Source organism: Podarcis gaigeae, assembly GCF_964106915.1.
Source record: "Podarcis gaigeae genome assembly, chromosome: 17".
Lineage (NCBI taxonomy): Eukaryota > Metazoa > Chordata > Lepidosauria > Squamata > Lacertidae > Podarcis > Podarcis gaigeae.
In genome coordinates, this window is record NC_139694.1 from 9,761,540 (window position 1) to 9,774,388 (window position 12,849).

The window sequence follows — 12,849 nt, forward strand, 5'->3', positions numbered from 1 at the left end:
ATTGTTTCATTTGATGTTTTAATGTGCTGTAAAACCGCTTTGAGATTTTTAAAATTTAAAACATAAAGCAGTATAGAAATGGAAATAATAATAATAAGTTGGAATGAAGATATTTATATCCACTGTACCTGTCCCCAGGTGCAAGGAAAGAAAAAGAAATCTAGATAGAACCCTACAGCGCACTATATTTATAAGCTTTAAGGTACACTGTATTTTTGCTCTATAAGACGCACCAAGTTTTTGGAGGAGGAAAACAAGAAAAAAAATATTCTGAATCTCAGAAGCAATCCCTCTTGCTGTTCTGGCTTCTGTGATAGCTGTGCAGCCTGTATTCGCTCCGTAAGACGCACAGACATTTCCCCTTACTTTTTAGGAGAGAAAAAGTGAGTCTTGTAGAGCAAAAAATACGGTAGGTACAGATAGGGTTAGAATCTCTTTGCAGGATTGTACTTTTAACACGCTGCCTCCTTTTGCCTTTCCAGGCCCCCCTTCGGCTCCTCACAATGTCACCGTACTTATTGAGGGGACTGAGGTCACCCTTTCGTGGCAGGCACCCACGGATCAGGGTGGGCGCCAAGACCTCTCCTATAGCGTCTCCTGCCAGCGTTGCAGTTCCCCAAAGTGCAGACCTTGCGAGAGCAGCGTGACTTTTTCTCCCGGCGCCCTAGACCTCACCCAGCAGAGTGTGGTTGTGAGCGGCCTGGAGGCTTTCACCAATTACAGCTTTGTTGTTCGGGCTCATAATGGTGTGTCAGAGCTCAGCCCTGCCTTGCACAGCAGCAGCACCAGCTCTCCTGTCCGGGTTTTGGTGGGCCACGCAGGTGAGTCGCTGCGACGTATATGGGGAAGAGGAAGTGAGCACAACCAAAGCAAATAAAAGTTGTAGCAGCAGCCGAGCTGCATTTTCCCCTTACACTGCACTGATTAGTTAATTGCAAATGAGTGTGTGCAGGGGTCAAATTTACAGTTCTTAGATCAGTGATGGCCAAACTTTTGTTTTTGGCCTACAACTCCCATCATCCCTAGCTAACAGGACCAGTGGTCAGGGATGATGGGAATTGAAGTCCCAAAACAGCTGGAAGGCCGTTTGGCCATAACTGTCTTAGATGCTTGGATCCTGACGAAATCTGAGGTACTGTAGGGGCTAAAAGTATGAGCTGTGAGCAAGGGAGTCCTTGACTTTCTTCATGTTCCAGCCATGAACTTTTTAGCAGACCCTCCAAGTGTCCTTATTTTCCAGAGACAGTCCCAGATTTGCAGAAGCCATCCTGGTTTCTGATTTGATCCCAGAATGTCCCGCTTTTCCTCGGGACACCTCTATTTTCATCAGAGAAATGTTGGAGGGTATGGGAGTTGTGCAACCCCTGAGCTAAGGAGATAAGTAATTATACAACCTTTAGAAGACATCTGAAAGCAGTCTTGTATAGGGAGGTTTTTAAATGTTTAATGTTTTATTATGTTTTTGTGTATGCTGGAAACCGCCCAGAGTGCCTGGGTCGACCCAGTCAGATGGGTTGTTATTATTGTTATGGAACAGGACATCCCTATTTTCATCGGAGAAATGTTGAAGGGTCTACATTAGGCAGCACTAAGGCTTCCCACTCTCTTTGTCAGCCTCAGCTCCCTACCCACACGACAGTATGGGAATCATAGTCCTGCTACAAAGGGCTGGTGTACGGCAGAATGGGGGGTGGGGCTCCAATTGCTGCTGGTCTCCGGCTCCAGTCAGTCCCAGAAAGCTTAGCCAACAGCCAGGAATGATGGGAGTTGTAGTCCATCAACATCTTATCACAGGCTCCCCACCTCGGTGAAAGGAATGTTGAGGTAATGACTGTAAAGCATTTGCAGTCCTCAAGAGAGAGATACGTAATTGCTGAGCAGGGTGCTGTATTTTGTCAACACAATTTCTCTGTTGTACCGGATATGACATTTGTCCAGTATTTAAAGCTCAGTGGTTTATTGTCTAGGGTGGGGGTGGAATGCTGGTCTCTAGAGAAGTTTGGCAGATGTAGCAAGCCTGTTGCGCTGGTCTGAAAACTAATTGAATAAACAGATTATTGTAACGTAGATGCTCTTCAGCCTCTTATGCATCCTAGTTACTCTTGGCAGAACTCTTATCGTTCTGTTTGCTTTATGATGGCAACAGAATTAGAAGCTTATTTGTGTTCACCCAAGCTAACAAAATCATTTCCCATATCCCTGTCAGGCCTTTCCATCCACATTGGTGGCCACTATCACAAACCGTGTACAGTGGTACCTCGGGTTACAAACACTTCGGGTTACGAACCTGGAAGTAGTACCTCGGGTTAAGAATTTTACCTCAGAATGAAAACAGAAATTGCACGCTGGCGGCACGGCAGCAGCGGGAGGCCCCATTAGCTAAAGTGGTGCTTCAGGTTAAGAACAGTTTCAGGTTAAGAACGGACCTCCGGAACGAATTAAGTTCTTAACCCAAGGTACCACTGTATTTAATCTGCAAAACCTTTGTTGTGGATTCATCAGTGAAATAGGAAAGTTGATTCTTCAGTATAAGAGTTGCCAGGCAAAATGGCAAAATTTGTTTTGAGTTCCCTGGTGCCATCATAAACACATGAACTGCTCCTTCTACCGTGTGCATGTGTGTGTGTTTTTAAAGAGTCAGATTTTTATGCTGCAGAAAGCAACTTATAAAGAGAGGTGGTCTTTTTGAATGCAGAGATAATCCAGGACATATCTAAGGCAGGTTGTGGCACAGATAGCATTATGGTTTCTTCTCTGGAGTCTGTGGGCTTCCCAGAAACAAAGGTGATGTTGGAAATTCACACCCTTGTGCCTCAAGATGCCTTTAAGAGTTGTGTCATTCTTAGAAATGCATTTCTGTGTACAAGAAGCAGTATCCAAAAAGTGGAAGGAAGTGAAGTCAAATAGGAGCGAAAGTATGTGTGAAGGATGCTAGCAAGTTCTGATCCATGGGTCTCCTGGTCTGCTGCTCTAATGGCAGCCCAAATGTGGCCCTAGAGACAGCCGCCTTACTTTGGCTCAGAGAAGGGCAAGCTCTGTGCAGAATTTGTTAGGTTTAGTCAATCTGCTGCTAACTGGGCAGAGTCAGGAAAAGCAATGAGATCCAGAGCTTTCACTAAGGGAATGGGGGTGTGGGATGAATTGCAAAGAGCAGGTTACACTTTGACCATCTCTCCTCTTTATGTGCAGTCCCTGGCAAGGTGACTGATCTCATCCTGGCAAGGCGAAATGACAGCAGCCTCTCTGTGACTTGGTCACCGACACGACATCGCAGCCGTAGCTCCGTGAACTACGAGGTTATGTACTTTGAGAAGGTGAGAGATGCTCTTCCTTTGCTCAACACCTGCAAATTTCATCAATCTTCTCCTTCCATTTCACAAGGTGTTCAAGTCCTATAGCGTATGGGTTTGGAACCTCTGGCCCATGGATTCAGTTTTGCCTGCCAGGCTGTTTCCCCCAAACCACACCTGATGTCATATGTGACGTTAGGTGTGGGGCAGGTAGAGATGTGGGTGGATCAGCTGCTCACCCAGCTGGTCCCTTCAGAAAGCACCATTGAACTCCCTTTCCCTGCACATCAGCTGAAGCACGGGGAGTTCAGTCCTGCTTGGCTGTTACCTCTCCCCGCACCCCCATGGACCAACTTTGGCAGGTGGGTGGGATAACCTACCTGTCAGATACCTGATGCCATTATTATGAATTCAGGTGATGAACAGGTGGGTGCTAAAGATCTTGACTCCTGGGCCAGAAAGGTTCGCAACCCTTGCTATAAAGGTAAAGGGACTCCTGACCATTAGGTCCAGTCGTGACCGACTCTGGGGTTGCGGCGCTCATCTCGCTTTATTGGCCAAGGGAGCCGGCGTCCAGCTTCCGGGTCATGTGGCCAGCATGACTAAGCCGCTTCTGGCGAACCAGAGCAGCGCACGGAAACACCGTTTACCTTCCCGCCGGAGCGGTAGCTATTTATCTACTTGCACTTTGACATGCTTTCGAACTGCTAGGTTGGCAGGAGCAGGGACGAGCAACGGGAGCTCACCCCGTCGTGGGGATTCGAACCACTGACCTTCTGATTGGCAAGTCCTAGGCTCTGTGGTTTAACCCACAGTGCCACCCACGTCCCTAACCCTTGCTATAGCACAGCGGAATTGTTTTGCAGGGAGAAGAGAAGCACTACACTGTCCAGCACCTCCAGGAACCCCAAGTAACTTTGGCAAATCTGCAGCCTGACACAGCTTACCTGATGCGCGTGCGCTCCATCACAGACTCTGTCGCTGGGCCATATTCCCAGGAACAGGAATTCCGCACTCTTCCACAAGGTAGACCCCTTGATGCCTCACTTTGTTTGTAAAGGAGGGATTCTTGCTAATGGATTTGGGACTAAACTAGATGCAAGGAACTGTGATTGTGTTGCAAGTGTAGGAAGCTAATTTTCCACCCACTCCAAGCTGTTTTTCTTAAGGAAGTCACCCCATCCCTGAAGTTGCTGTTTGTGACATTACCTACCATTACACCACTGGTGTATGTGGATTTTCATAAGGAAGATAAGGAAAATGGAACAAACTTACACATACATACACACACTTACTTGCAACTTTTCCAGGCATTATATGGTAGCATTCCTGTACAATCTTTTTTACTCAATGAGCTCTAAAACACCTGAGGTCATACTTTTTTGCTGTTAGGAAAGTGATGTGGAAATGCATTATAAAGTGTAGGATAACAGTTTATTTATAGTCTCTGCACAAACAAATCAGGATGGGTGCTCAATATATAAGTTTCTAGGAGGCATCCAGATACTGTCGCAGCTTCCTTTTTAAATTGTTTTACTAATATACTGTTTGGTTTTTCGGCATGGTAATTAGAAATGCTTTCACATCTGCATTGCAAAACTAAAACTAAATGCAAACGACTTCCCTTTGGAGACTGAGAGCTGTTTCATGCAGCAGTCGTATTTGCTCCCCTCTTTGTTACACCAGCTTCCTGCAATGAATGCATAAACTGTGTGGGGCAAGTCTATGTGCCTAAACTCCTGGAGAAATGAACCTGCAAACCCTACTTACTGTGGCTTTCTAGTGCCTCTTGTTGCTAAATTTATTACTTTCTCTTCACCCACAGGTCCCAGAACAGGTTACAACAACTTAAAATTCATAAGAAAAAAACAGTTAAGACAAGTCACAAGAATAGGTTGGGTGCTGATAAGATAGCAGAGGCCAGGATAAAGAGGCACATTGACAGCATCCACCCAAAGCTGTAAAGAAGCCAGACACACCTCTTGTGGGGAGAGAATTCCACAATGTAGTAATAATAATAATAATTTATTATTTATACTCCGCCCATCTGGCTGAGTTTCCCCAGCCACTCTGGGCGGCTTCCAATCAAGTGTTAAAAACAGTACAGCATTAAATATTAAAAACTTCCTTCAGATGTCTTTTAAAGATAGGATAGCTGCTTATTTCCTTCACATCGGAAGGCAGGGTGTTCCACAGGGTGGGCGCCACTACCGAGAAGGCCCTCTGTCTTGTTCCCTGTAACCTTACTTCTTGCAATGAGGGAACCGCCAGAAGGCCCTCGGTGCTGGATCTCAGTGTCCGGGCAGAACGATGGGGGTGGAGACGCTCCTTCAGGTATACTGGACCGAGGCCGTTTAGGGCTTTCAAGGTCAGCACCAACACTTTGAATTGTGCTCAGAAACGTACTGGGAGCCAATGCAGATCTCTCAGAACCGGTGTTATGTGGTCCCGGCGGCCACTCCCAGTCACCAGTCTTGCTGCTGCATTCTGGATTAATTGCAGTTTCTGGGTCACCTTCAAAGGTAGCCCCGCGTAGAGCGCATGGCAGTAGTCCAAGCGGGAGATAACTAGAGCATGCACTACTCTGGCGAGACAGTCCGGGGCAGGTAGGGTCTTAGCCTGTGTACCAGGTGGAGCTGGTAGACAGCCGCCCTGGACACAGAATTAACCTGTGCCTCCATGGACAGCTGTGAGTCCAAAATGACTCCCAGGCTGTGCACCTGGTCCTTCAGGGGCACAGTTACCCCATTCAGGACCAGGGAATGTAGAGGCTGTCACAGAGAATACTTTATCCTGGGCCACCACACCCCCAAACTTCTGAGGGAGCTAGAACTACCAAGAGGGCCCTCTCTGCTGGTCCTAACACCTGAGAGGGTCTGTTGGCACACCTTGTGCATTTGCTGTGGCATAAACATGCCACAAAATTTGCTAAGAACAATGGCTGTATGAAACTTCTCTGAAACCCATCCACTCCCCACTGTAGCCCTTGGATGAGATAAATAAGGTCAGCAAAGGCATTTTAGGAAACCAGAACTTAGGATAACGCCAACCATTGTTTCGAAGAAAAGACCAAAATGCACTTTAAAAAATTATCCACACAGCACTCAGTACTGAAAGTGTAATTGGGATCCAGCCGAGCCACTCACTTACTAGTGGTTCCATACCCAACGTAAATACTGAAGAAAGCATTTGGGATAAATTTGGCATTGACATCATGAGCATACACTTCATAACAGTTCAGCTCCTCAAGTCCTTCCAATGACCTCTCAGATCAGGTATTTATAGATAAAGAGTTTTGATAAATAGGGCAGCAAGAGAACATCCAGGGTGCTCACTGTTTGCGTTGGGGTTTAATACTCGTTCACTTTCTGTGTATATTAAAGCACAAAAAGTATCAGGATTGTGTTTGCCTGGGGCTGACGTGCCTGCCTGGGGAATGGGGCTGTTGTTGTTGTTGTTTAGTCATTTAGTCATGTCCGACTCTTCGTGACCCCATGGACCAGAGCATGCCAGGCTCTCCTGTCTTCCACTGCCTCCCGCATTTTGGTCAAACTTATGCTGGTAGCTTCAAGAACACTGTCCAACCATCTCGTCCTCTGTCGTCCCCTTCTCCTTGTGCCCTCCATCTTTCCCAACATCAGGGTCTTTTCCAGGGAGTCTTCTCTTCTCATGAGGTGGCCAAAGTATTGGAGCCTCAGCTTCAGGATCTGTCCTTCTAGTGAGCACTCAGGGCTGGTTTCCTTCAGAATGGAAAGGTTTAATCTTCTTGCAGTCCATGGGACTCTCAAGAGTCTCCAGCACCATAATTCAAAAGCATCAATTCTTCGGCGATCAGCCTTCTTTATAGTCCAGCTTTCACTTCCATACATCACTACTGGGGGGAATGGGGTTATATACATTGTAGGAAACATGTAAGTAGCATTTATGTGCACAAAATAGACAAAATAATTTGTGGTCTGTACTCTGCAAAATCGGAAGCAAAGGTGGTGCGTTATTGGACATTGGGCTCTAAGCGTAAATGCCACTTCTTCATTACTTTTCCTTACATATGGTTGAAACAAATCCCACGCTTTCACATACCTATGCATACAGTTACTCTGAATCCCTATGGAAATCCAGATATATTTCAGGAGTGGTGAGCTCTGGCTAGGGTGGCCTGGCGCTGGAACGGTGTCTATAACCTGCGTTTTGCTCTTGCAGACACTGGAATGCCCTCTGGAGGAGTGATTGTCAGCATAATCTTTGGAGTTCTGCTGTTTATCGGTCTGGTTGTCGGTCTCCTTGTTTGCCGAAGGTAGAGATGGCGGTTCGCGAGGGTGGAGGGAATCCTGGGCATTGTTATTTGGTTTGTTCTGTGCTCTGGATGGTTATACCATCTCTGTTCTGAAGTTTATCCTTATCTGTTTTAGGCACTCTTACCGACGTGGAGCCCGGCGATGCCACAAGCAATCCGGCTACGACCGAGGTGAGTGCCTGGAGTCAGGAAAGGCAGAGGAGGTGAAAGGCTTAGGAGTTCAGAGCCCCAAACTACATGTAACATGCAGACCAGCCAGACGAGCATTTGAGAATATCAAAAGCCACTTTGATGGGGATGGTCAGTAGTGCAGAGTTTTTTTGGGGGGGCGTGTGTGTGTGTGTGTGTGTGTGTGTGTGTGTGTGTGCAGGGAGAGTGATGATTAACTTTTCCTCAGCAGGTGTACTTCTGCTCCAAATTCCTCCCCTCCTCCATGCTACGTCCCTCAATCTGAAGTCCAGATAAATATTGCCAAGCACAAGCTCACACTCAGGCCCACCAACTCTAAGGGGCCGCTTTGTCTTCAGCCTCTTCAATATTTCTTGGAAAGAGACCGGGACAGCTCAGTGTTGAGGGGCCCTGCCATGCGCCATCACACACATTGCGTGTTGCAGCTTCAGCAGCTGGCTCCTTCAGAGTGCTCGGTCTCCTCCCGGCAGCATGACATCACACTGTGACATCACATATACGCGATACACGACAGGCCCCCTTTTTTAAAAAATGATTTTTACTGGTTTTGCAAAATAAATCTCACAATTAACACAATTAAATTTTAGAATCAAACAAGAGTCTTCCAAATCTTAGGACTTACCTCCTCCCCTCCAGGATCCTGCCAGAGCCCTCACGCCTCCTACCCAAGCCCAGCCATGGACTGGGGATGCGTCAAATGTTGCTGAGGACCTCACTATAAGACCTCGCTTGTTGGACTACCCTGATCTAAAATCTTTAAAATAAAATTAAAGCTGAATATCCAGGCAAGAAGCCTGGGATATTATTGCTCATTCACCACCGCCACCACCACCACAGCCCACTTCTCCCTGTGTCTATAACCTTGAACGAATTTCCACCTTACTTTTCATCCATTCTTGGTAGTCAAAGAGAACAACAACTACCAGACTTTAGAAGACATCTGAAGGCAGCCCTGTTTAGGGAAGCTTTTAGTGTTTGATGTATTGCAGTATTTTAATATTTTTTTGGAAGCTGCCCAGAGTGGCTGGGGAAACCCAGCCAGATGGGCGGGGTACAAATAATAAATTATTATTATTATTATCCATGACTCTGTTTCCCCCACAATTGTCCATCTGAAGTCCTCTTCTATATTTTTCCTAGCACGGTCATAGGGAAACCACAGCACTCAGGCCTAGTTAGGGCCTCAGATCTTAGGAGATTGGGTGATCCATGCTCATCCTTCCAGCACCTGATGTCGCATGTGGCATTGGGCATGGGAGAGTTCAAGGTGCAGGTGCTTCGAAGGAAGAATTAGGAGCACACTCCAAAGTGTGCTTTTGTTTCTTCCTTTGCAGGCAAAATTCAGTGCTTTTAAAACTTGGCAACTTTTCCTGTTCTCCTTCAGCTTCAGTACATTTGCTCTAGTAGCTTTAGGCTGTAACCTTACACAGTGAGATTTACTTTCCCAAGCCAATACGTTTAGGGCTGTGATGTTGGCTGGGGGAATTCTTGTGTCTTACTGTACCGAAAGAGCCGCAAAACCTTTGTGCAGAAATCGTTTACAGTGATGGTGTTATGTACTGAAGTTCTCACCCTGGGCCAGCAGGGGGATACTGTAGATAGTTATGCAAATAAGGGATCGAAAGTGACGTTCAGTGATTGGATAGTTTTAGAAAATTGTTACAGTTACGTTGTACTGGAGCTCTATATAAGCAGGCTGACTGAACCCTTCAGTTCAGTTCTGTTCTGGTCTGTGAATAAACAAGAGCTGTTTGAAGAATCGCTGTGTCGTCTGATATGTTCACCCACAACTTAACAGATGGCTCTTTATTACAGATGAGATTTGGTTGAAGCCATACGTTGACCTCCAGCCCTATGACGATCCCAGCAGAGGAGTCCTAGAATTCACAAAAGAGCTAGACCCATCTGTTGTCACCATGGAGACTGTTATTGGTGAAGGTGTGTATCATGAGGATTCTGCCCTCTCTGGTCAGGAGATCCCCTTTTTCTATATCCCTAATACCCGCTTTTTCTTTCCTCTTCACAGGCGAGTTTGGGGAGGTCTACTGTGGGAACCTGCGTTTCCCAGGGAAGGAACGTGTCGTGGTGGCCATCAAGACCTTGAAGTCAACTTACTCAGACTCAACATGGTGGAACTTCTTGCGCGAGGCGACGATCATGGGCCAGTTCAATCACCCCAACATTGTCCGCTTGGAAGGAGTCGTTACAAAACGTAAGGGCTCAGCCATAATAATAATAATAATTTATTTTTTATTTTTTATACCCCGCCCATCTGGCTGGGCTTCCCCAGCCACTCTGGGCAGCTTCCAAAAAAATATTAAAATACTGTAATACATCAAACACTAAAAGCTTCCCTAAACAGGGCTGCCTTCAGATGTCTTCTAAAGTCTGGTAGTTGTTGTTCTCTTTGACATCTGGTGGGAGGGCGTTCCACAGGGAGGGCGCCACTACCAAGAAGGCCCTCTGCCTGGTTCCCTGTAACTTGGCTTCTCTCAGCGAGGGAACTGCCAGAAGGCCCTTGGTGCTGGACCTCAGTGTCCGGGTAGAACGATGGGGGTGGAGACGCTCCTTCAGATATACTGGACCGAGGCCGTTTAGGGCTTTAAAGGTCAGCACCAACACTTTGAATTGTGCTCAGAAACGTACTGGGAGCCAATGTAGGTCTTTCAAGACCGGTGTTATATGGTCTCGGCGGCCACTCCCAGTCACCAGTCTAGCTGCCGCATTCTGGATTAATTGTAGTTTCCGGGTCACCTTCAAAGGTAACATGATGGGGCAGGAGCGCCTGGTGGTGGAATGGGACTACATGGAATCACCAGTGATTGTGAGGCTTCTGTGGAAGGTACTGGAGCAGCATGTGGGAGCTACCAGATTCAGTCCTTGGCATCTCCAATGAGAATAATAATAATAATATTTTTATTTTTTTTGTACCTTGCCCATCTGACTGGGTTGCCCCAGCCACTCTGAGTGGCTTCCAACATGCATAAAAACATAATAAAACACCAACATTAAAAAGCTTTCCTACGCAGGGCTGCCTTCAGATGTCTTCTAAAGTTTATATACTTATTCCATTATAATAATAATAATAATAATAATAATAATAGGGACTAGAAGCTTCATGTGTTCAAAAGATTAAAATGACTTTTCCATTTGGATTTGGGGGGGAAGCCCAGAGAGCCACTGCCAGCCGAAGGGAAGTAAGGTGAGGGCAGCACAAGTAATTTTATTTTATTTTCTTTTTTCTTCCCAGGACACCCAATGATGATTATCACAGAATACATGGAAAATGGGGCTCTGGACACCTTCTTACGTGTGAGTCCTTTTTCGTCAGTCACTTAGGCATCGCCGGTTGCTAAAACTGTATCAGAGCTGTATTAATTCAGATTGCAGGTGGAGACTCCATGCAAAAGGAAATTCAACCTAAGAAAATGAGCACGTTGGAGAGAGAAGGGTCAGCTAGAACCCGTCCCAATGCCAAATCGTTTTCTATATGCACACTTTTTTATTTTTGCATGGAGGAGTATTTAGCCATGTCATTCCCCAATGCCACTACGAAGTGCTGGAGCCTGAGTTGTTTTCTGCAGTTTTCTTTTAGCATTATTGAGGGTGGTTGTTGTTGTTGTTTTAGATTAATTTGATAAGATTTAATTTATATTAGCCACCTTGGAATCTCTTACCTTGAATGGCTGGATATTCTTGGGAACTGAGTATCTCGGGTCATGCCTGGATATGTTGTGACCGACTGGGCCATATCCATCAGCCATATCCACCAGCCCATCAGGAACTCCAGACACACCCCCCCCCCCAGATTTTGTGGTCTATCTGGGACTAAGAAGCAAAGGGCTGGCAAACCACAGTCCATGACTGTTGCACACTGTATTTGTTTTTTGGTGGGACACAGGCTAGGGTGGCCACAGAGCCTAGGACTTGCTGATCAGAAGGTCGGCGATTCGAATCCCCGCGACGGGGTGAGCTCCCGTTGCTTGGTCCCAGCTCTTGCCAACCTAGCAGTTCAAAAGCACGTCAAAGTGCAAGTAGATAAATAGGTACCGCTCCGGCGGGAAGGTAAACGGCGTTTCCGTGCGCTGCTCTGGTTCGCCAAAAGTGGCTCAGTCATGCTGGCCACATGACCCGGAAGCTATATGCCGGCTCCCTAGGCCAGTAAAGCGAGATGAGCGCCGCAACCCCAGAGTCGGCCACGACTGAACCTAATGGTCAGGGGTCCCTTTACCTTTATAACGTTTCACTGCCATGGCAATTCCGAAACTGCATTCTTCACTGTGAAACAAGCGGCTAAGCACAGTGAGAAGACTTTTCTTTGTGCCTGTGTTTGTGTTTCAGGAGAACATGGATAAGTTCAGTTCGGTGCAGCTTGTGACGATGCTGCAGGGCATTGCCTCGGGAATGACCTACCTGTCAGACCGCAACTATGTGCACCGGGACCTGGCGGCCCGCAACATTCTGGTGTCTCATAACCTTCAGTGCAAGGTTTCAGATTTTGGTCTTTCTCGGATATTAGAAAACGACGTGGAGGGAACTTACGAAACGAAGGTAAAATTATGAAAACAAGATAAATAAAGTAGGGAGTAGGGCTGGGCGATGTATCAATATATTATCCAAAACTGGTTTGAAGTCCATATCGTGATATTGGTTTCATAGTTTTTCACCTGGCAATATATTGATGTGTGTGTGTGTGCGCTACGCAAGAATCACAGCATGGGAAAAACTGTGAAGCCAGCCAATGCCTCTCCTCATAACTCCATCCTTATTTCAGACATTGTGATATATCAGTATTTGCAATGTTTAGCTGGTGATATATCAAGATGCACAAATAACTGGGACATTTAGGTCAGTTGTTGTATTAAGGCAACTTTTCCTCCCGTGTGACCTTGGCTCTGTGCCAGCAGAAGACAGGCTGCTGTTTCTCTTGTAGAGCTGGGCCAAAACTAATGCACTTACTCAGAACTCCAATGAGCCAAATGGCAGGTAACTTTCTGATTGTTTAGACTGGGTATGGTGAAATGCCTATATAAAGTACTGTAATTTTTGCTCTATAAGACTCACTTTTTCCCTCCT

At 46.3% G+C, this 12,849-nt stretch overlaps 1 protein-coding gene across 2 annotated transcripts in view; it reads left to right on the forward strand.

Moving 5' to 3' along the window:
- Positions 1–12,849, forward strand: part of EPHA1 (EPH receptor A1) — a 79,982-nt gene that overhangs the window by 59,304 nt on the left and 7,829 nt on the right. For both annotated transcript variants that reach the window (XM_083718628.1, XM_083718627.1), the window contains exons 6-14: positions 483–821; positions 3,190–3,314; positions 4,157–4,316; positions 7,491–7,584; positions 7,700–7,755; positions 9,589–9,711; positions 9,800–9,985; positions 11,024–11,085; positions 12,115–12,324. In XM_083718628.1, the coding sequence (XP_083574754.1) occupies positions 483–821; positions 3,190–3,314; positions 4,157–4,316; positions 7,491–7,584; positions 7,700–7,755; positions 9,589–9,711; positions 9,800–9,985; positions 11,024–11,085; positions 12,115–12,324 (1,355 nt within the window). The remainder of the gene's footprint in view (positions 1–482; positions 822–3,189; positions 3,315–4,156; positions 4,317–7,490; positions 7,585–7,699; positions 7,756–9,588; positions 9,712–9,799; positions 9,986–11,023; positions 11,086–12,114; positions 12,325–12,849) is intronic.